This window comes from Palaemon carinicauda, chromosome 1 (genome assembly GCF_036898095.1).
Source record: "Palaemon carinicauda isolate YSFRI2023 chromosome 1, ASM3689809v2, whole genome shotgun sequence".
NCBI lineage: Eukaryota > Metazoa > Arthropoda > Malacostraca > Decapoda > Palaemonidae > Palaemon > Palaemon carinicauda.
The window spans coordinates 185,491,566-185,516,307 of NC_090725.1; the positions used below are offsets into that span (position 1 = coordinate 185,491,566).

At 38.0% G+C, this 24,742-nt stretch overlaps 1 protein-coding gene across 22 annotated transcripts in view; it reads right to left on the minus strand.

Annotated features, from left to right (window-relative positions):
• Positions 1 to 24,742, minus strand: part of LOC137652986 (F-actin-uncapping protein LRRC16A-like) — a 702,357-nt gene that overhangs the window by 142,923 nt on the left and 534,692 nt on the right. For all 22 annotated transcript variants that reach the window (XM_068386421.1, XM_068386468.1, XM_068386477.1 and 19 more), the window contains one exon: positions 1,070 to 1,225. In XM_068386421.1, the coding sequence (XP_068242522.1) occupies positions 1,070 to 1,225 (156 nt within the window). The remainder of the gene's footprint in view (positions 1 to 1,069; positions 1,226 to 24,742) is intronic.

The window sequence follows — 24,742 nt, forward strand, 5'->3', positions numbered from 1 at the left end:
CTAAGATTACCCGGTAAGTTTTACAGAAATAATAGAAGTAAATATATCCTGCCCTTGAACACCCTTTACCATCGCCTCATCAGTTTTAAATCTACCAATTCCCTGTTTAATAAGGACATGGAGTAGAATCCAATTTTTATTAAAATAGTTTTCTAAAGGAAAATAAATATATAACTATGCCTTAGCTATATTAGCAAAATAAACAGAAACATAAGATGATGAAACCTTGTACTCCTGTTTTTAAATTCAGTTTTCAAACTCCTTTACAAATTTCTTTCACCTGGATTTTGGTAACTAGATGCAAAAAAACTAGATCTGTAGTATGTGGGAAATAAAAAAAAAAAACTACTAATATTACACTTAAAAAAAATTAAGTCACTTCAACATTTGAGTTCTATAAAACAAATTTTCAAGACCACCATAGTTCCTCAGATGAAACGTATGGTATCTGAGCCTCATACTGTAAATCTCATCTTGGAGGGAAAAATACTTTCAAAGCTAAAGCCCAACTCAAAAATTTCCTTTAATGCCATGCCCAAATACCCATCTTTAGTCTCCTAGTAGTTGTGACATGCACACATGGTAAACTAACATTCCTGGCTGAATGGAATGCCTTTGCAATTAAAAGATCAAACAAGGACGAAACATTTTAACTATCATCATCTAGTTTACAACTTAAAATGAAATTGAAAAGCAATTCTGCAGATGGAAATTAGTTTACCACTTGCCAGAGGATGAACAAAATGAAACCTGACATCATGATGCAGTACTTCCCTTAATAACAGGCTACATACAATAAGAATAAAATTTTATATAAAATAAGAATAAGAATAAGAATAAAACTTATATAAAATTATCTGCCCTAACAGAATGGTGCCTTTTTAGTGTTTAATTGTGCAGTTCATCAGTCATTACTCATGTTTATGTGAAGCTTAGAGCCTTTCATAGATAATGAGTTGAATCACCTCCCATAAAGCATTCACAAGTTTTCAAAACCTTTAATCACTATCCCTGAATAATTCCAAAGTTTAAAAGGATATGGTTGACAGAGAACCACCAGAAAGCTTACCAGAGGGGAAGGATCAGACTTTTGACTGGTTGTATCATCTCCTTGACTGACTGTATCCGAACGCTCACTACGTGACGAAGACTCGCTGCTCCCTCTTTCTCGGCTCCCCATTTCTGTGCCAGTTGAAGCTCTCTTTCTGTGGCCCTCACCAGATTGCTGATGTGATAAGAAACATTATAGTGATAAGAAACATTATAAAAATATACAAGAGTTGGAATTATATGAATTTCTTTCATTAAGCATCAACCACTTAAAAAGGGAATTAAAAAAGTAACATTTTAAAAAGAAATATCAGTCACAGTACAGTATAGTCACCTACTTCTATGTTTTACTTTGAATAATTATGAACAAAATTATATATAGCAATAAATTTCATAAATTAAATCATATCAAATAAAAAGCAATAGTGATAAAATTACTACATTTCTATATTCTTTTCTCCGCTAAGCTAATGAAAAGCACCGAGTGCTGCAATAAAGCGAGTCTCTGAAAGCACTCTGCACTGGCTACATATTGAAATTCCTTTGATTCATTATTATACAGTATACAATTTTCCCTTAGGAAAAACCTGTAAGCTGTAAAGAATACTATATGCCATACTAACTTTCCTCCACTAATAAATATCTAGTTTTAAGTATGCTACGAAAAATTACCATGAAACTGTTTGCAACCTTTTCACTTTCCTCCACCATACCAAGGAATTGTGTCATAACCAATACTCATGCAGTTCACACTAAATTTCTAATATATTTCAAGTTTAATTATACTACTTAACATATGCAAGTCTTAATGGCTCTTTATAGTATTTCTCATAAATATTTGAACATCCATTTCTTTAAATTTCTTATTTCCTGAAAGAGAAGAACTAAAAAACTAATGGAAACATTATTCTATATAAGAATAAAGGAAAATCCTTGAATTCAAACAACTGTACTACAGTATAATAATAACACACTTCATCCTAATGCTCCAAAGAAAAAAGAAAAAATGTGACATGTAATGAATATCCGAGGCGCAGTCAAACTGTCAATGACCCATTTGGCCTCATTCATACCCTTTCATGTTATACCTACAACAACTGTCTTCTTTTACAATCTTTCAGCCTCAATACTGCGAAATAGTCACACCTAAAGCCTCTTAATTATTAGTATGATGGCACAAATTCAACAACAATCAATTGATTAGTACACCTATATACAAAAGCCTTTGTGATTAATCCTTTTACCCCCACCATAAGGTCAAATTTCGAGCACCTTTTGCTATATATTTATTTTTTTTAAATTGCGCTAACAGGCTTAATTTTTGTCCTAGAGAGGTCAGGTTGGTCTCATTCTTTTGGAAAATGCCTGAAGTTTCTCATAAAATTATCAAAAATATGTAAAAAACATGTAATTAACAGTACCGGTACGTCCTTTGGGGGTGAAAGGGTTAACATATGCAATAATATTAGATGTTAAATCTACATTTCCTTCCCATTACACTTTAAACCATCTCAAATTAACACTTCCATGCTCACCATAATTAGTTAAGAAAATAAACTCTTGACAAGAAATTTCCTTTTTTTCTAAATAAAAATAAATTGGTAAGCATAGAGTTCAACTTACATAAGACCTTAAATCCCCATAAAATAAGAAAGAATATGCTTAAAGGTTCATCATCATAGTATCTTTACATGTTTGTGAAAATGAGCTTAGAATAAAATATGTCACTCCTACCTATAACACTAAGAAAGCAATGACCATAAAATAATTCAATAATGGCGAATTTCATATCAATGATAAGGGTTCAAAAGAAGCAGAATCTAAAATACTAACTCTACAAAAGAAATTTCCAGAAGAAGCTAAATTGAAGCAAGTGCAGTATACTAATAATTAAGCAAAATAATCAATAAAAAAAATATATTTCTTACTATATCCGGAACACTTACCAAATTTTGCTGCAGAAACATGAAGTAAAAAAGAAAGACAAAGAAATAAAAATAATAAATATTCAAAATGATAGAAATGAGATTACTTTATGTAACAAATCTTTAAAGGTAAATCATATGACATTTAAATCTAACAACCATCACAGGATATAAAGCTAAGTAATTTAAGGGATGTGTCTTAAGTCTCCATCATAATGTAAGGTTATATTGAGAGGCTACGGTTGAAAGGATTAGTTTCAAATTTTAGCATTTTGTGTTTGAATTAAAAATTGATAAATGCACCTAAAGTAACCAGATATTTACGTATTAAGGTTATACAGTTTATGAAAGATTTTTTTTCTCCTTTAATTCTCATAACAAGCTATAGTACTTTTTTATATACTTAATATTGCAAAACCTGAAATTCTCAATGAATTCTGGACTTCTCTGATAACAAAGTTTATCCTTCCTTAGAAACTAAATTTTGAGTACACAGTACATGGCCATATACTGTATTCATTTGTGAGTAGATATATACAGTATACATTTGGGTGTACACTATTCATAAACTACAGTATAATCCTTATCAAATAGAACATACAAATCAAAATTATGAAATGTTTTTACTCAGTCATTAACTTTCATGAAAATAGTACACTAAAACTTGTTTCCGATACCATTATTGTATTTACGGAACTCGCATTATTTCTATTAATCTTCCACAATGTTTGTATTAGTTTTATTTGGAAGCTTGGTTTTTATTAACATTTACACTTGGAACTAACAGAAATTTTACGTTTTCTTTCCTTTCAATAGAGTCAGACTTCTAGTTATGTAATGAGACAATTTAGCTGTTCATGGCAATAACCACAACTACTTTGTCTTCAGTCTGCATCGCTGTTGGCTTTTCAACAAGTCCGTAATTCTAAGAAAGAAAAAAAACCGCTTGGAATGCCCCTTCAAGTGATACCAGGATGATGGCCCCCCCCTTTCAAATTAGTTAAGGATTTTGGGGCTAAGAGTTCTTTTATTGTATACCTGGATGACAGGCTGTTTTTGAGGAATTCCTTGGAAAGGATTTAAGGTTGAGCAAGTGATTCTCAGATTACTGGAATGGTTGGGGACCCTGATCAATTTGTAGTAGTCTCTTCTGGTTCCAAATCAGATTCTAATTTTGGAATGATAATATAGTCAACAATAGTTATTCACGTGATTGGTATTTCCGAATTTCTTATATTGGGAAAACAGTAAATTTGATACCAAATTTCTTAATCAGAAAAAATCACCAAACAACGAGAGTCAAAAGGAGAAATTTGATGTTAGAAATCCTCAAATAGAGTGAAATGGTAAAAAGTGCAAGTTAAAATGAGAATTTACCATTAGAAATAGACACAATACTGTGAAGTAAAGTCAGCCCTCGATATTTGCGGGTTCTATCTTTGCAGATTCGCTAATTTGTGATAGAGAACTATACAGTATAACCTATTTAAAAAAAATCTTGTATTTGCAGCTTTGCGATAAGTAGCCTACTCTTGTGGCCTGACGATTTCAAACTGACTGAGCTCCTTTGCACCTGGCATGCTTCACACCGTTTCCCTCTCCACACAGCAAAATGCTGCCTCTCTCGATTACTCTGCCTCACTTTCGGATCGTTTCTCCTCGTGTACATCTCCCAATTCAGTCCTTTTTGTGTAAAATCACGTTGTAATGTAAAAATCTATACATATCCAGTGTGTTTATGGTGAGTTTAGTATGAAATGTGCTACGTACAATCCGCTACACCATGTGTACCGTACGTAAACAGTTAGTAGTGTTGTACCGATACTTTTTCTTCTAATTTTTACTGTTAGTGTACTCGTGGTATATTAGTGTTAGTGTACAGTCAGCATCAAAACTGATGCTACAAATTTCAGAGGATTTCATTCAAAATTCACTAACTGGCAACTACAATGCGTATCTCAAAAACTTATTTTTTTCCTATATTGAAAGCTCTATCAAACTACATATACCTAACAAATGATGCACAAATATCAAATCTATGATATTTGTAAGCATCGAGACAAAAAATTACGGTAATAGTAATCATTTCAAAGTATGGTAATTAATTCAACCTATAGACGGAATAATTTGAAATTTGCGTTCAACACAAGATTACTAACATTACCCAAGTATACTGCGAGCAATGTGGAAACAAATACTTAATATCCTAGTGTGTTATGAACTATATTAGCGAAGATGCATAAAAAGGGAAAATATCCGTAACCTTAATCCTAATCAACCACAAATGCACCAAAATCAATCAGAGAAGTTGGGTGTGATTGTTAGTCCTGAATGTTGTTTCTAAGACCTAACCATTTGGAATCTACTTGAGCTTTGGCTTCGGTTTCGATCTCGGCATAAACGTAACATTACCTACCCAACCTAAGAATCATCAGCCGTGTCTTACTAGGGGAGTGGGATTTGCCCTAATACCTCCATCGCCAGACGGTGCATACCGAGGGAGAGGCTTGACCCAGGCGCTACAGCATCAGCCATAGTAGCAACCAATGGATGAACACAGTAATTTCTGACACTTAGGTACAGTAGTTATGAATTCGCTTTAAAAACTTGCGTGATTGCCAATTGAAATATTTTATTCAATCATTGTCATCCTTTTTTATCTAATAAATGAGTATCAGTGATTAACTGTAGTCACAGAAGGTACTTCCTCAGTGAATGGTCATTGTTAATTCCATAAATGTTTATTAAAAGAAAAAAATTAAGAATTTTCCGGTAAAAACATCTGTGGTGGCTGTGTGTGTTAAAGAGAGTCTAAATTTGAATGTCACCAGCAGGAGGGACTGAATATAAGCATTGGCTTGAAGTAATTTGTAAACTAACTTTCGACTTTTATAATGTTACATCGAAAGTTACCATTTCTTTTTTTATAAAATGCAAAGAAATTTAGCATATGAATAATGAAATATAAAGAATACACAAGATGGCAAAAAAAAGAAAAATATGCGCATTAGGCCTATTTCATTAATCAAGGAAATACATTTTTCAGCTTTTTACTAAAAATTTAATTGTTTGGATATCTGCATGGTTGTAAACAATTTCCATTAATTATGGTTCCCTATCATGAGCTTCAAGCTGGTATTACACTAGGCTTTTTTTGACAAGCAAGTCATTGCTGCCCAAAATTAAAAACACAAGAGCTTGTTGCCAGAGATAATGGCTTCCCAACTAGATGGGAAGGTGCGAGCACAAACCATGAGCATGACTTCGGATGTAAACAAACAAGATGGCTGCTGCATATAAGATGTGCTCTTGCTTGGCAATCTTGTGTCCAACAAGCCGCAAGAGATAATAAAAAATTTGCATTTTCATCCTGTGGTACAGTAGTTGTAGAATTCTCCAATGCAAGTAATATTCCGAGAATAAATATTACTGCAACAGTTAGAAAATTTCTGTATAGCAGAAAAAGTCAGATTCTTCCAAACAAATGCTTTCTACATCCATCAGTATGTCTAGAAATTTGGAAGTGGAGGGGTCAGCTGAATGTAAACATTTTTGCCAAATCAATTACCAGTTCTGAGTCCCTTAGCATGGAAGTTAGATGTCATGTTACAAGATTGGTCAACAATAGATCCTAATGCATTTCCACCCGTCTCTCTTGATTTGTAAAGTGATAAAAAGAGTTCAAAATTTCTACAAAGTGAAGGATGATGATGGTAGCTCATTTTGAAGAGTAAAAGGTTCACAAATCTGTGGCCTCTTTTAACAGTATCTCCAAGAACATTGCATACAAGACCAATACAGTATTCCAAGACAATCAATTTCTTAAGTGATCCATCCAAACTCATACTGAATATATGTAACTGCCGAGAGATTTTTCACAATCTTCTCAGAAACAAGATTTTTGTGGCCCTCTTAATTGTCTATCATAAATTAGAAAAGGCTGTCTAACAATAATATGTATCGGAGACAACTGAATGTTTATTTTGACTGTTGAAAATCTATAAATGTAGCAATGACTAGAACTAGTTTAGATATTAGTTAAATTTCAACATCTTTACTATGAAAAGAAACTTTCAATTTCAATCACTGAGGAATATAGACCCATGCTTAATTCTAAACTAAAATATCTAGGATTAGATTCCTCTATTTAGTTCATTTGATGTGTTTAGGGTTTTTGATACTTGAAATACTGTATCTACAGCAGTAGGGTCTATTTTAAGGAATTTGGATGTAGATTTACAATATCTAAAAATTCAAGTTATGGAAAATTTTCTGATTTAAGATCTCACAGCTTTAACACTTTTCCTGTTAGCACTGGCTTCACTATGTATTTAACATTAGTGAACTACAAGCACTATCCTCAAAAGTAATCTTTAGTTAACATATGACGATCTCTCTTTTGCTTACTTTCAAAGCTAAAAGAGATTTTAGAGCTAAAAGTTTGCAACAAATCATACAAATTCCCTTTTTGGTTAAGGATATCATTACATCAGGATATATATTTCACTGTCCAGTATTATTTGATCAAAACTAAGGGCATTAAACACAATGTTCCTTAGTTGTCTTTGTGATTAAAATTTCCAATCATCCTATGTCCAAATATAAGATGTTATTTCTTGTTAAAAGCATAGTCATGGAGATTCACAAAGAATTGAATCTAAGTCTAATGAAAGATTTGAAGGTTAGAGTTCATGATTTATAAATGCAGCTACATCTCTTAATTATTGCTAAATCAGCATATTGAGTAAAATAGGGGGGAAAAAAAGGAACACGGTGTAAAAGGAATAATAGCAAAACCTTCCAAAATTGGGTAGTAGCCGACTTGGAGAGGAAACTATAGCATATTAAACAAAAACTAGTCCTCCAAAATCGGGTAAAATACCGATCTCGACAGGCAGGACTAAAATTAATCAAAACGCGTTCCGATTCCCCGTAAAAAAAAAAACTAAAAAATCCATGAATTCTCGCATGAAAGGCTACCGACCGAAGCCGCTAACTTACACTGCCCAAATAGCCAAAATAAAAGATAAAATCATGCCAAACCATTGAATTAGATGTTCATAACACAAAAATAAGACTACAATTAGTATAAGGAACTAATAGAAAGTCTTACAAAACCAGGGGATCCCGAGGGAGCGACACCAAAAGGCCGCATACACACCCGTAAGGGAGCGTCAACAAAGCGGTTGAGAGAAAAACCAACAAGGTTATTAAATGAACGTGTGTTGCTACTTAGAAATCCCAAACAGACAAATATAATACTCAACTTGGTAGCAGGGATCTCCAAAATGCCTGACATCTACAAAAACACAAAATAACACAGAGCTACGAAAAACATGTCCGAACGTTCATGGGTGCTAACAAAGAATGAGGGGAGAAGGATAGGTGGTGGTGGTGGTGGGGGGGCAGTAGCTGTAGTGAACGACACCTCATAGTAGCGGGGGATTTTGAGGAGGGAGAAGTCTAATTGGAAAGGGACATCTGGTAGTGGTATCACTCGTCCCAGTTTTAATACCGACACCCTTTAGGGGTGAGCGAGCTGGGTATATTCCTGGCATTCCATGGAAATTTTTTCTCTGGTATATTTAGTAGTATTTATACCTTTGAAATGGTGCTTTAAGGAGCATTTCACGGAGCGACACAGGTCCCTCGCCCAGAAATAGAATTTTCCTTCGTCAAAATCCCCTTGAAAAGGGTTTAGCAGCAGATTAACTGTGTACCTAATTGGTATTAGATAAACATTATCTTAGAGAATGCTAGTTTACTATCAAGATTGCAGAGCTTTAGGTCCTATATTGGTTGCCTGTAATATGGTTTATCATCATTTTAGGTTTTATTTTTCTTAATTCAATTTAAAGAATTATAGTTTCAGTTAAATGCTGTTAGGTTCATATAAAATGAAGTTGGATGATACTGCAGTGCTTAGGGAGACAAGCTGGAGTCCTACATTTCAAGACTGATTTTGAGAGCTTGTTACCAATAATCTAGACTACAGCAGAGTCCACATTGTTAATTATTTCTATAATTTAAAAAGCTACAAATTATTTATCTTTTTCTTCACTGATGACTCATCTCCATCAGTCCAGAAGTCAGCAATATGAAAACAAGGGAAATTCATAGAAATACAACGAATTTTAATAAAATCTGTTACGTCTACGCTCACTTGTTGTTCATATACATGCCTGCCCTCCTCCCCACTGATGCAAAGAGCATAGGGAATAGTTTTGATCTAAAGAGTTACACAAAGACAGAAGGGCTTACCTAAGCCATTATTTATTACCATTAAACACTAAATAGTTTCATTATTTTACTAGAGGCACGAGTGTATTGAAAGGAAAGAAAACCGGAGTTTTTCTTTATTTTTGAGGTAAGCATTGATAAAACAAAGCTTCTAGGGTGAAGCCATAAGAACATCAGGTGAGTATAGGAATAAATTTTATTATAAAATTTTCTTCTTTGAATGTTAATGAACAAGACAAAATTCTAGCTTGAAATAGCAACTTTCAAAGAAAAGCCTTTGCATATTTTCGGGACTTTCTGGGTCATTATGATTCGGCGATACGCAGGATCATAAAATAGTCACATAATAAATTTTTAAAGCTCTAAAAAATACTTTAGGATACCAAAATCTATGATTCTTTTATGTACAGTATCAATCATTTCAAAAACATGTTTTTTTATATAAAACTATTTTAACCATTTAAATATATATATATAACCTATTGAAAATTAGTGAGAGCAGAATATAGTGGCCTATTAAAAATAATTTCTATGGTAAATGTGGTGTGTAATCTCCAAGAACTTTTCTGTGAAAGGCTAGAACAGGGAATCCAATAGGTTAAGAAAAAAACAATGTTTTTTCTCTGCTCTAGGGCCAGTGTACCAATGTGCACAGCTCAGACTTGGTGAGTATATGGAAGACTTATGGATTCAGACTCGACTGAATCCATCACAGCGCCTCTTATGCTGAAACACATTGGATATACCAACACTGGTACTGGAGCCTAGACCACATGGTAGCTAATATGTGCTTGACAATTGCCTCTTGAATTTGTAGGCAAACATATCAGGATGTTCTTTTCTGCATGATCCCAGTACCAGGTAGTCAGGAATCATCCTCAACCTTCAAGTTATGTACAGTTGGTTAACATCAGATTTTGTTAAGTAATAACTGTACCAAATTTTTTTTATCTCCGGGTGTTGTTTATTTTGTCACTAACTCTATGTAGTCACGTGGTGGTTGTTTCATGATGGAAAGGAATCGGGTTTAGCTTTAAAAGTTTGTACTTTTTCTATTATCCTTGAATTTCAAATACTATACTAGACTATACTAGACATTTAAGGACGGTAATTTTCTCATGGCCTGGTTTTGGTTTCCTCCTTTACTATTTGTCATGACAGAGATCTTGACCCTCTAATGATAATTAAGTGGTTTAACCTTTCATGGTAGTTTCAATGGAGTTTGTCTTCTAGTCTTAACTCTACCATGTTCACATGTAATACTTATAGTCATATGATACCTTGGGGATGGAGGAAATTAAGCACCTCTAATTATGGGATCACTAATAATTATTGGATTTGAAGGTTAGGCAACTTTGGTAAAGGTGTCATAATGGACCAGGATCCCAACCAAATATGGGGAGCCAACCTTTGCCTGCTTACCCTGAGGTTAGCCAGCCAGGTAGTTCAGCACCAACTAAAGCTTCTACTATGCAGGCTCCCATCCCTCTGTGGTTCGGTCACCTTGCATCATCGATAGACATCTCAATTATAGCCCCAACAGTTGAGGCATCACTCAAGGTCCTTCTGTTCCCATAAGCTGTTGCGTTTTTCCTGCTCTATCCTTGCCCCCACTGGGAACTTAGCAGCCCTAAACATTCAAGTTCCCAGGATCAGAGACAAGATCCAGTACATGCTAATTCTCTGAACTTAATCTTCCAGGCTCAGTAATGGGGCAGGAATTGGTGGGGAGGTAGTATCCACTACGAATGTTGAAATCCCTGTCAATCAGGCACAGGATACACTTGCCTGCTTAACTGAATATTTTTTGGGCTAGAAGCTTAGATATTCCATTCGATGGTGTAGAATTTGAGAATTATGGTAAATTCCTTCAATCATATAGGAATATCAAGGAACCATCCCCTGGAATTTGCCCCCCAATTTACTCTCAAAGAGGTTTTTTGACAATATAGCTGGAGCACCTTCAGATACTGGGGGAATGTCTGCCAATAACAGTCTTATAGATTCATCTGTGGTTAGGATGACAGTTTCAGGCCAAAAGACTCCTTTCTAGGACAAAATGGTAAAGATGGGTTTGGGGTCCATGAGAAATATAGTTAAAAGGGGATTCTTCCTTACTTAAGGAATGCATCCCATTTTAGGGATCTACCCAAGAGCAATAAGAGTGATTGATAGAACTTGAGGGGTTTTGTGAGGTCTTTCTCCCAAAGAAGTGGGAAGCTCGTGTGGGAATATCCCTATTGCAAGCCTGCTTTCCCTCCAATCCAGAGTATTTTAGGACGGCAGAGTTTGGTGCCCAGAAGACGCTCCTTAGTCTGGTGTCAGTCCTGTCTTCGCTGAAAGTGGGTGCCGAGAGGGGATCTCACATTACCAGTGCAGCTCTTGCAAAGTCGTGCAAGCCTATTCTTGAGGCTTTACTGAATTTTGTTACAAGGTTTGACTTATGATCTCTGCTTGAAATTTTGGAAACTCAGATTATTGAATTTTTGGCAAGGAGAATGTCTATATTTCCTGTTCAAATAGTTTTTTTTTATGAAAATTTATTTTATGGCTAAAATATCCTTTTCTAATATCTATGCAATGGCATTCGGTCCCTTAGGCAATGCTTTACTGAACATGGTCCCTATTTATTTTCTTTTTCAAGAATGTGAAGCAAAGATATTTATGCTAGGCTCCTATAAACTTTAAGAGCACAATTTTCTTTGATCATGTAAGAAAGAGAACGTAATTTCCTTCTTTCGATGGTGTCGTAAATAAACATTGGCTGTTTCTCTAATCTAAGTTATATTCATAGTATTTCTTTGTCTGCTCTTTAATATATTTACAATTCTTAAGTTCTGGGTATGCCAAAAGATACCTAAAGCGTAAAATTTTCCCAGACAATACACAGACGAGAATATATTATGATTGTTCTTACTCAGGTGTGGGCATTTGGTACATATAGCATATATATTTCTGGATTTGAGGGTAGGGATTCCGAATGCTTATTAAATACCCCTGAAATATGATGATAATGTCTTTATGATCCCCAATGTTGAGGGAAATTACCACTAAAGCCCATATCTATCCATACTAAAGTATATTCAATTATCTCTTGTTTATTTATCTATTTACAATTTCTATGTTATGATTATGGTGAAAGATGTATAGTTTCAGAGATAACTAAATAGGAATAAAGCATAAGATTTGCCCAGAACGTACACTAATGAGAATATTTTGTGCTAGCAACGTCTTACTCGATTTTGAAATTGGTACATGTAGCGTATATATTTCTGGATTTAAGGGAAGGGGCTCATCACTGCTTAGTAAATAACCTTTAAATACCGTATAATGATTATGTCCTTATGATCCCTAGTGTTGAAAAAAAAATCACCCATAAAACCCAATCATTGTGCATACTAAAGTATATTCAACCAATCTCTAAAAAAAACTTTGAAGCCTGTTTTCACAGAAATGAAATTTCTTTCCTACCACCAAATTTGACGGGCTACAAGGCACTTTTTTTTCCAAAATTCTGGCTAAAACAACTGTCCTGCGTCTTATGTATCTTAAGTGAAGTTTGAGACCTACCGTAGGCCTAGGCTAATCTCCTCTCTGACACTCATTAACTCGAAGTTACGCTCAGTACTTCTACCTACCCTAAACTCCATGAATCCTTATTTTACTGCTGACATGAATGTATTATTACCGGTGCTTTAAAATTGAATTTATAAAAAAATGAAAGCAATCTAGTCTGAAATGATGCGACTTGCATTTGTTTATATCAGCTGACAAAATGTAAACAAGTTCTGGTTACGTTCTCTTACCTTACCCTTTGATAATTTTAATGGTATCGTTAATAATGGTAGTAATCAAATTTAGAATGACATATTTATTTTTCATTAAAAACCTCCATAATTTGAACTATCCTCACTTTCTCCAATCAAGCACCATCTTTTCTGTCACATCATACTGTCATTAGTGGTACTAAATTTTTATTATTGTTAACTAAACACAAACGAAAGGGAATGTAAAATACTTGTAATAACATTTTTACTAAAAGCTCTTGGTATCATTAGTTATCACTTGCATGTGTAAATGCATTCATTTCTTCATTATGATTGGCGATGAAACAAACAATACAATAGTTTTCTGTTTTAGGCGGCGTTTATTATGAAAAACTTGATATAAAAGTGCTGTTACTTCATTTATTTTTAATTACTAAGGATAAAGTAATTAAACAAAATTAATAACATCATTAATACGTAACCAATACTTGCTGCAAAGGCTAACTTATACAGTACACAGATGTGTAAATGCGTTCGTTTGTTCGTTATGATCAGCGATGATATGTAAACAAAGCAATAGTTTCAGTTTTATGCGGCATACTGACATGTTTAGCAAAAGCATGGTTTAAAATCGTCTCTATTCAATTTATTTTCGATTTTTAAGTGTACAGCAAAAGCTAGCCTATACACTGACAGTTTTGGAATTCACCAGTCGCTTATACAGCAAATATGACCTAAATTCATTAAAATTTGGCATAATTTTTTACCTTTTCTTATTTGAAGGTCATCTTATGCACGGAAATATACGGTATGTTTCTACTTGTGTAAAGTACAGCTAGACAGTTTCAGGAAAAAATGTTTTTAGTGTATTTAAGTTTATATTGTTGAAAACAGAGTTGCTGAAATGAAGGTGCATCTTATATGCCCGTGCGTCTTGTAGGTGGAATGGGACTTTAGTGCGTGGCCGTTTGGGCGCAGTTATTTGGGCATGAACGTTTGAGTGCCACCTGACAGTTGGGCACGGCCGTTTGAACGCCATCTGATATGGCACCAGCCAAACATTAGGAATAATTTGTTTAAAAATTCATAATCCTTCAAAACTTTAAAAAGAGAAAAATAAGAATAATTTGTTTATAAATTCATAGTCATTCAAAGCTTTAAAACTTTCATTGAAAAGTAAAAAGTCACATAAAAATGTAAAAACACACTAAAACTAAAAGCCGTAATGTAGCTTTTAGTTTTTGTTGCGGTTCATGACGGGCCAGCAACTTTTCATGATATGAACCTCTGCTTTTCTGTACCTTACGCAGGCCATCTATTAATCTGACAATAGAGTCGGGAACAATACTGAATGTGCCATTGGCAAACCACATAATCAGATGTCACAAAGTGCTGTAGCCAGTTTTGCCTCTTGTAGATTAATAACCGGCCGTGACCTGGTCCACTATCACAGTAAAAAATTTTCTTCCACTCCTGGTTGAGGGAGATATATTCTGTAGCTTTCTGGCACAAACAATTGTTGTAAGTCAGCTGGGTTAGATAGTTTCCTGTTACCAGTCACATACAATTCTTCTCCACCATCCCCAACTATTCTACGCGTTACAAAATACCTATGGGGGATATATCATAGCAAACTAGAGTGGAGGTTATTCTAACAACTCGACTGAGGCTAAGGACTGACTGACTGACTCAACTCAGAAGTCGTTTGTTGGCAAGAACATAAGCCGCTGGGCAAATAGCTAAACAAGGAGGGGGCTATCTTTTCTGTTTCTAAATATAAATATCATCTTTCATACTTAAGATATATTGTAATTTTGTCCATCCATATACAGACAGATTTATAAATAAAAAATTCTTTTCTTAAGATTTATCAATAAAACAAATTTCTCTCGAAAGGTTTGCGTTTGACTGGAGCTCAAAATGGACCCTACGACACATTCTTTCACGTAAAAACCCTAGAACTCGACTATTATCAGCAAAATGCTGGGAAAATTTGACATTTAGAAATGCCAATTTTTCTTAATTCCAGGGTACTCTTTTCAAAAGCATGCTAAAAAAAACTCCTACCAGAGAAGAAGTCTCAATGAACATATTAGATGTGACGTATCAAAAATGATGTCTATCAGATGTGTCTGCCAATGACTACACCTAGGGATTTGGATCTATACTTTAGATACCAAAGACACTTATTGGCACATCCTCATAGCCACTCACTTCCGGCCTTAGAGTTTCGGCTCAGAAGGAGTTCATATAGGTTCAAAGCGATGGCTTTTGGAATTAATATAGCTATTAGGGTGTTCACAAAGCTGGTAAAGGCAGTGATCAAACTTCTTTGGTTACAAGGAGTTTAGATCTTTGCCTACTTGGATGACTGGCTATTCTTGGTGGAGATGAAATTAGCTATGCCTCAAATACATAAATAGGGTTCTGAAAGTTCTTCAGGACAGGCTTCTTTTCCAATTTTGAAAATTCAAGATTAGCACTTGAATGAATAGTCCAGTGACTATTCCTGCATAGGAACATGTTAAAAGCCATATCAAATCCCCCAAAGACATCTCAGAAAAGAATCCTTCACAAGGTCATCTGATTTCTCCAGAATAGTTTCTCCTCCAGGCAGAACCTGGAGAAGATCTTGGACCTCCCTCAGTTTTCCTCAATAGTAATTCCAGTTATGAAGACTAGGTTGAAAGACTTCAACTGGGCAAAGAGAAGTGTAGCTTTGCAGGGATGTCGAAATAAGCGATTTCAGTTGCCAGGTCGTTTCAAAATAATCCTCAGCCTTTGGACCTTACCAAAGTCTCTTTCAATGTTGGTCCTATTAGTCCCTAATCCAGTTTCCTTGAGCCTTTATCCAGACATCCAAATCATACTGGAGAGATCAATCAGAAACTACCTGTATGTTTGTGAAACATTCCCCATAATTTGAAGCACTCCCCTTAAGTGTGTTGGAACTGATGGTAATTTTCCTGACATTGAACATTAGAATATGAATACCCTCTGTAGAAAGGAACTACTTGTTCTGGGTATACGGAAACTGACTACCCTCCGCAGACATGGATCTGTGCTGAAGAAATCATCATAAAAGTAAAGACCTAAATATGGTATATGCATACATACATATACCAAGGCACTTCCCCCAATTTTGGGAGGTAGCCGACATCAACAAATGAAACAAAACAAAAAGGGGACCTCTACTCTCTACGTTCCTCCCAGCCTAACAAGGAACTCAACTGAGTTCAGCTGGTACTGCTAGGGTGCCACAGACCACCCTCCCACATTATCCACCACAGATGAAGCTTCATAATGCTGAATCCCCTACTGCTGCTACCTCCGCGGTCATCTAAGGCATCGGAGGAAGCAGCAGGGCCTACCGGAACTGCGTCACAATCGCTCGCCATTCATTCCTATTTCTAGCACGCTCTCTTGCCTCTCTCACATCTATCCTCCTATCACCCAGAGCTTCCTTCACTCCATCCATCCACCCAAACCTTGGCCTTCCTCTTGTACTTCTCCCATCAACTATTGCATTCATCACCACCTTTAGCAGACAGCTATTTTCCATTCTCTCAACATGGCCAAACCACCTCAACACAGATGAAAACCTCCTAATATAACTTTCTGGGCTTCTATAGAAGTTTCAAGTTCCAATTGGTAAGTCTCTCAACAATATTTTGTAAAACATTTATCTAAATAAAACCTAAATTTATCTCCTTTGCACCTACAATTGTGGAAAAATGTGTCGCCCATAACAAGACAATTTTTAGCACTGGAAGTCCTGTGTAGAGTTCAGTAGTGCCTGAACTTAAAGGTCCCTCTTGTACGCATTGAGTTCATGTGTTGCACACAGATACACTGGCCCTAGAGCAGGAAAGACAATATTTCTTTGGTATTTGTCATATTGGATTACCTGTTCAAGAATTTCTTGGAGACCATACAACATATTAACTCCAAAAATAAATAAAGTGTCAACATTGAACATGAAGATTAATCATTCTTTTTATATAAAAATGAACTATACATTCTGCAAACATGAATATTGCTTTTCTCCATAACAATACAGTAGTAGCCAAAGTTATTTTGAAACTAATCCCTAAGATGCTATGAATACTATAGATAAATTCTTGGTATTACAGACATGAAAAAAGCTGATAGGAGAAAAGATTATTCCCTTGAAAAACTTCGGCTAACATAATGTTACCATGTTTATCATTATTAGCAAGTTGGGGGCAAATTGTATGAAAAACTCAATTTAGATAAAGATGAAGTTTTACAGTCTTTTTTTTTATAAATAGGATCAAGGTAAAATTTGATCAGTTACATACTAGAATAAATGCTACTAGCACATTTAAAAAGAAAGTAACAGTAATTTATTGCTAAAATCTTAATATTTCCCTACTTCCCTTCAAATCATACGCTAGTAACTACGGAAATGTCAGCGGTACGACATGACATGTCAAGAAAAAAGAAAAAATCAAATCTCTCTCTACCATCCCATTTCCACTTCAAATATTCTAGACCACAGAACCTACAAAAAAATGGTAATCAGCGAGCGTGGCAAATTAGTCGTTAAGATAAAATACAACCAGAACCACATCACCGGGTAAATTTGCAACTTTCATTATCAAAATATCACAAAATATAACTAAAGGATCAGAGGGAATCATTTATGATTCATAGGTGAGAATACAAATACAGTAATACATTTCAGCATAAAAATCTTTTATTTTTTCATGAATATCACATTTTAATAGTAAGCTTTATACCACACTTCTTGGGAGGTGAAAAATCTATTTTAATATATTTGAATGGTCAATAGGCGTAGGAGGATATGATGATCATGATGATGAAAATTAAAATAAAGAAAGCACAGTGAAGGGTTGAAGGAAAGCTGGAGAGACCCTGAAGTAATGGTTACAGAGCAGCTAGTAAAGTGCTGTTCTAGCGGCACTATTCCCCTATGGAGAAATTTTTTATTTATATAAAATCGTAAATGTAGAATTAGTAGAAATTACAGGTACATTTGTTGGCTAGCTCAACATATGAAGCAAGATCAACCGATTGAAAATATGGGAAAAAATTTTAGTTGTTGATTATTAAAATGCAAGGAAATCAATAAATAAATAATATACAGATAGCTCTAAAAGTATTTCATCATGTAAAAAATAGGCATAGGATTGCTCACTAGCAGATGGGGTAGGGTCAAGAGTTCGCTGCCTAAGCTAAGGAAGTTTGATTTGCCTGCTAACGCTTCTTTTTCAAATCTTGGAGTTTTATTATACACTATCCCCAATTTAATTAAGCTTTCTCCTCTAATAGATCTTGGAAATTCTCTTACACTGTATCCCTATTCTTAGTAAGAAACGCTATGAACTTTTGATACTTAGAATCTGTGTAATGGATAAATTAAAACATATAGGTCATTGATTTTGTAAGTCACAAATCTGGCATGTAAAACAAAGGAAAAGCAGATCTACAGATTCTAAATAGGATTTTATTGCCAAGCACTTCAGAAATTACCTAGGTTCATTGGGTGATGAAGACATATCTGAATCCTCTTACTACAGGTACTTTATCTCACACATACAAAGAATGAAATAAAGAGAATAAACATAATAACACTACTTGAAAGATGAGACAGCTATGCACTTGACTATAACCTTACTTAACAGGTGATCTGTAGCAGTCTTCTTCTTACTGTATTTTAAAAACTCATTACCACACTAGTCAATTATGTTTTTGTTTCATAATCTCTATTTCCTATAGCATTTGAAGTGGAAATGAAAGGATGGGGAAAGAAATTTCTCTCATTTTAATTTCTAATGTTGCTAGATCAAGAAGCTACTACTTCTTTAGTTTAATAACTTAAAACAAAAAAGGCTATTCAAGGAAATAATCTTAATTAAAAGTAAAATCCATTAAAATCTTTGCACTGATACTCCAAGAATTTCTAAAAATACTATACACCCTGATTCCCCAAACTGACAAATGTAAAAACTACATAAACCTATGGAACTGATTAAACATTCAATAAATAACCTCTAAAATGAAAAATTTTAAGTAATTTTTATTTTTCCTAACATACTTACCGAGAATTACCTCTTCGGAGGGTCCTTGGACCTCTCTCAATCTCGACCAAGATTTCCCGTGCTACCCCCCCTATCTCGCTCCCGATAGTTCCTACCCCCGCCGCCAGGATAATTCCTGCGGCCCGGATTAGGGCAGGACACTGCTTTTCCCGGGTCAGGATCTCATTAAGTCCTCCGTTTAGCCCGACTCGGCAATAGAAGAATGGCACTCGGGGACGGAAGGGAGGGCCATTACTCAGAGGTAATTCTCGGTAAGTATGTTAGGAAAAATAAAAATTACTTAAAATTTTTCATTTGTTCCGACACGAATACTTTACCTCGAATTACCTCTTCGGAGACTTACACTTTAGGAGGCGGGAGAGCCATTCTGCCACTTGGTTAGGCACATGGTGCCTGGAGGGCTACGTAATGCGGGGGTACAGAGAGCGGATAGGGGGTAGCAGGGAAAACTTACGCTTATAATTTTAGGCTTACCTCTTGACATTTTCTCTACTGAGTCTTCTCCTGACGAAGCAGGGATGAGACTATTCACTTGTTGGGGACGTCTTCCAGCCTGCCACTACACAGCTTGGAGGGCGGCGATGACTGTCCCAATGGAGAATCCATCCAAAGACTTTCTTGAGTAGTCTTTGAGGTAGTGGGCCGTGAAGGTCGACTGGTGTGACCAAGTGCCGGCCTGCAGGATCTGGCCCACTGCCATATTTCTCTCAAAGGCCAAGGAAGTGCTCAGGCCTCTGATGTCATGGGGACGGGGAGTGCCTGGTACTGCCACCTTGTCTTCTTCATAAGCCCTAGTGATGACTTGTCTCAGCCAGAAGGAAATAGTGTTCTTGGACACTTGCTTCTTATTAACGCCTGAAGAGACGAAGAGGTTCTTGGCACCCGGACGGAGATGGGCCGTCCTTTCCAGGTATTTCCTGATCGTCCTGACCGGGCATAACTTCAGGTCGTCCATATTGCCTGTCTTGGGGATGGCTGGAAAAGAGAAACCTTCAAACCTCGGGTCCCAGACTGCTGGGTTCTGAGTCTTCGCTACAAAGGAGGGTACGAACTTGAAAGATACCTCCTTCCACCCTTGGAGTGTGCCACGTCGTAGGAGAGACCGTGGATCTCACCTACCCTCTTAGCCGAAGCTAAGGCTAGCAAGAAGACTGTCTTGAGGGTGAGATCTTTGTCCCCGATATCTCTGAGTGGTTCAAAGGTCGGACGACACAACATTTTCAGGACCTTGGCCAGGTCCCATCTAGGCACTCTCCTGGCTTGGGGAGGGCAGGATTGTTCGAAACTTCTAATCAGCATCCCTATGTGTCTTGAGGTCCCCAGGTCGATGCCTTTCAGGAGAAAGACTTGGCCTAAGGCTGCTCGTACTCCTTTAATAGCCGGGATTGGCATTCCTATTTTATCCCTAAGGTACACTAGAAAATCAGCTATGTCAGGAACCGAGGCTTTGAGAGGTCTTATTTGTTTTGTCGCGCACCCTTTCGTAAAGGCGGCCCACTTCGCCTGGTAGACTACGGTAGAGGATTTTCTTAGGTATAAGGACATCCTCTTGGCTGTGGAGGAGGAGTACCCCTCCTTCTTCAGGAGTCGCTCGATAGTCTCCAGGCGTGAAGTCGAAGAGAGAGAGGGTTGTCGTGGAACCTGAGGAAGTGCGGTTGACTCAGTAGATCTGACCTGACGGACAGAGGCCACGGAGGTTGACTCGATAGGTCTTTAGGTCCGCGAACTACTCTCTCTGTCTAGCCACCAGGGCGCTACCAAAGTCATCTGTAGGCTTCGAGCCACCTTTAATCCGCTGAGCCCATGTCTTATCAGCGTGAAAAGGGGGAAAACGTACACATCCAGATTGTCCCACTTGTTCTGAAAAGAGCCTTCTAAGGAAGCTTTCGGGGTCTGGTACAGGGGGGCAATAGACTGGGAGTTGGGCGTTGAGGTTGTTGCAAGGCGGTCAACCACCGGGGCGCCCCATCGTTGAATGATGAGCTTGGCTATTCCTGGGGGAAGGGACCATTTTGTCCCTACTATGTGGCCCATTCTGCTGAGGCCGTCGGCCAGGGCGATTTACTTTCCGGGAAAGAACCTTGTTAACATCACCCCTTGATTCCCTATCACTCAGTCTAGATTCTCTATGGTGAGATCGCCCAACTCCTTCGATTACAAGTACCCTGCTTGTTTATGTATGCCATTACCGTGGTGTTGTCGCTCATCCACGCCACGGAGTTCCCCTTTTAGCAGACTTGCGAAGTGTAGGCACGCCTTCTGGACTACTTCCAACTCCAGGACATTGTGTGGAGTTGTCTCTCCCCTTCCAACCAGGTCTCTCGTGCCGCTTCGTCGAGGGGAAGGGCTCCCCATCTCTGGTTGGAGGCGTCTGTGAACAGTAGGAACGTCTGACTAATGAGCCTGAGGTGTCATATCTTATTCTCCGAAGGGAAAAAATTCTCCCCGAAAAAAGGTCTAATGTTATTCCCCAGTAGTTCATTCCGGTGGAAGGGGATAGATTTTGCTACTTCGGGTTGATTCAGTTCCCCAGATCCTTGCCAAACTGGAGGAGACTTCTCCCTTGTTCCTCCAAGAGGACCTTTGAGGCGGGAAGAAGCTACCAGCCGTCCAGGTATCTGCTAAGGCGTATGCCTCGTTCGTGGGCCCCCCCTGCGAGAGCCGTGGGGACTCTCACGAACACTTTGGGCGTTGTTGACAGACCAAAGAAAAAGGGGTCCTGAATTGCAGGAACTGGGAACCCTATTTCACCCGGAGGAACCTCCGACCCGAGGTGTGGACCGGAATCTGGAAGTATGCGTCCTTGGGGTCGATGGTATTCTACAATCTTTCTCCCTCAAGGACAGCAGGACCGAATTCTGCGTGTCCATTTAGAAGTCCGTCATCTTGACGAACCTGTTGAGAGCTGACAGATCTATAACCGGCCTCCACCCCCCGGTCTCTTTTTCTGCCAGGAATAGGCGACTGTAGACACCTGGTCCTGGGAGAAGAACTTCTTCCATGGTACCCTTCTCTAGCATGGACAACACCTCCTCTTGAAGGGAGGTCCTCTTTAACGAGTCTTTAGGATCTAGCCATCTATCCGGTTGGCCGGAAAAGGCGTGGGTGGTTCCGTCAGGAATGGAAGTCCGTAGCCCTTCTTTAGTAAGGACACTGTCCAAGGTTCTGCTCCTTGAGCCCTCCATGCTTGCCAATGACGCCTGAGTCATCCTCCAACCCGAAGGTTGGGTGGGGATAGGGAGCCTCCCACTCTTCCCTTCTTCTAGAGGGGCGGCCTGACCTGCCTCCCCTAGAGGCGGGGTAACCCGACCTGAAGGAGCTAGAAGGCGCTGGAGCTCCCCTGTGGAGGGGCTGAGGCGTTGCGGACCAGGAGGACGAGGGCTTCTCTCCTCATAGTGCTGGTAGATGCTTGGGGTGTCGCGGCACTATCCGAGACAGATCTCTTCTAGGGTGGTCTCCTAGGAGTCGTAGGTCTGGGGACGTCAGCCTCCTTCTATTTCAAGACCTTCTCCACTATGGTTTCTCGTTCCTTCCGAGGAAACAGAGATTCTCCCCCCAAGGGAAAGCTGCGAACAGTCCAGCCAAGAGGGGACGTTTACTAAGTCCCTCGACATTATCTCCCTCATGGAGGCTCCTGCTGGCGAGAACCAGACTGGGGCTGAAGAGGCTCTACTGTCTGAAAACGCCTTGACTAAGGATGTCCTGCTGACCCCCCTTAAAGGTTGGGGGACTCCTGCAGTGTTGGCCACTACCTTGCCGACATAACCCTGCTCTAGGACCAGACCTCGGGTTAGAGGAAGTGCTAGAGACGTCTTAGGTTGTAAGGGGGAGCCGTGCTTGGGAGGTAAACTGGCCGCTCCCTACTAGGTCCCAGGGAGGCCGTCCCGCAACCGTAGGGCGCACCGTACACGGTCGGGTCTCGCCGTGTGGCGGGTGCCACCGACCCCGGGAGGCCTTTGGTTACGCTTACCCTTTCAGCTATCAATTCCTTGAAGAAAATCAAGGAATACAGTTCCATAACGCACACAACGCACGACACAAGCACTAAGGAAATGAATTAAACACCGGGTAAGGACACGGTTGAAAAGTGAACGCACAGGAACACTTGGGAGGTACACTGCGAAAAAACACAAGTCCGTACACTGGGAACACGTGGGATCACAACGCGCCAAAGGATCGAGAGTTTAACCGAGAGAGAGTGAGATGATTCGCATCTCACGACCAAGGACTTAATGAGATCCTGACCCGGGAAAAGCAGTGTCCTGCCCTAATCCGGGCCGCAGGAATTATCCTGGCGGCGGGGGTAGGAACTATCGGGAGCGAGATAGGGGGGGTAGCACGGGAAATCTTGGTCGAGATTGAGAGAGGTCCAAGGACCCTCCGAAGAGGTAATTCGAGGTAAAGTATTCGTGTCGGAACAAACATACTTTACTTCTATGAACCTGCTATGACGTTCATATTGCTTCTTCTCTAGAAGTTCATTGTATAGAAGTCAACACATAAATTTCATGAAAAAGTAATTCCATTTTCTTTGCTTTCAAGATACATGGCCCCAGTAAAGAAATGAGACAATCTAGATGTTAATGGTAAGTAGCATGCTAGCAGTTTCCCATTTTTCAGTTTTCTCCGTCGCAGCTCCAGTGTCAAAACATCCCCCTTCCAGACTGTGGTAAGTGTTTATAACATTTAAAGTTAGCTTACCTACTTAATAGATTAAAATTTCTGCACAGAGAAAGCACTGGGTTTTCAATAACCAATGTGAGGATTAAGATATCTCAAAGTTCCTCTCAGGACGTATGTTGCTGACAAGTGTTTATAGCACTGGAGAAAATGCATTGTGCAGCAGTAAAGCTTTTACATTGCATACAGTATGTTTTTTGTGGAGTTGATAAGGAGGTGACACGCCAATCTCTGCTTACCAGCCAAGTTAGAGATAAACCTGTTTGGGTTTCAACTTATCTTTAACTTCCTTAGTTATTCTCAAAGGCTAGTACACCTCTTTGGGGTACCAAATCTGACTTGCCTGGTTGGTTGCTTACACAAATGTAACGTACATAGTTGGATCTAGTGTTCCTCTAATAAAGGTTCTGAATGTTCACTGAACCTTACAGAGTTGTTTCTCTCCTGTATGAATCTTGAATTCTTAAATGACTCTAGCCTTCTGCAGCTTAACCCTTGGATTTCTGCATACCAAGCCACTCTATATAACATCTGGATTATGAGGCATAAGACCGAGTTTGTTAGCCGGATCCTTATATCCCTCCTCTAAGTAAAGTAAATGTTCTTAAAAAATTACCTTTTAATTTGGGGGAAGGCATTTCATATTGTAGATGGTTGCAAATTTCTGTTACTGGAGATGTTCCAGCTCAGCTGGTCAGTTGCATCACATGATCACTCCGGATGACAGTGCATTTTTTGTACGCTAACAAGATGGCCACTAGTTATCACAAGCCAATTTAGTGTGGTAATTTCTAACAATCTTTTTATTACTCTTTTGAGTCCGGTTTAAAAAAAAAAATATTACCGTATATTGGATTCTTTGTAATCAGTTAAGAGCTACAGTTAATGATGATAAATTGTTTAATTCTCAAAATAAATATATGTCAATGCCTTGGGTGGTGCCATTACATATGTACTGCTTTTCATCAATAAGCCTCAACATGTGTGCGACACT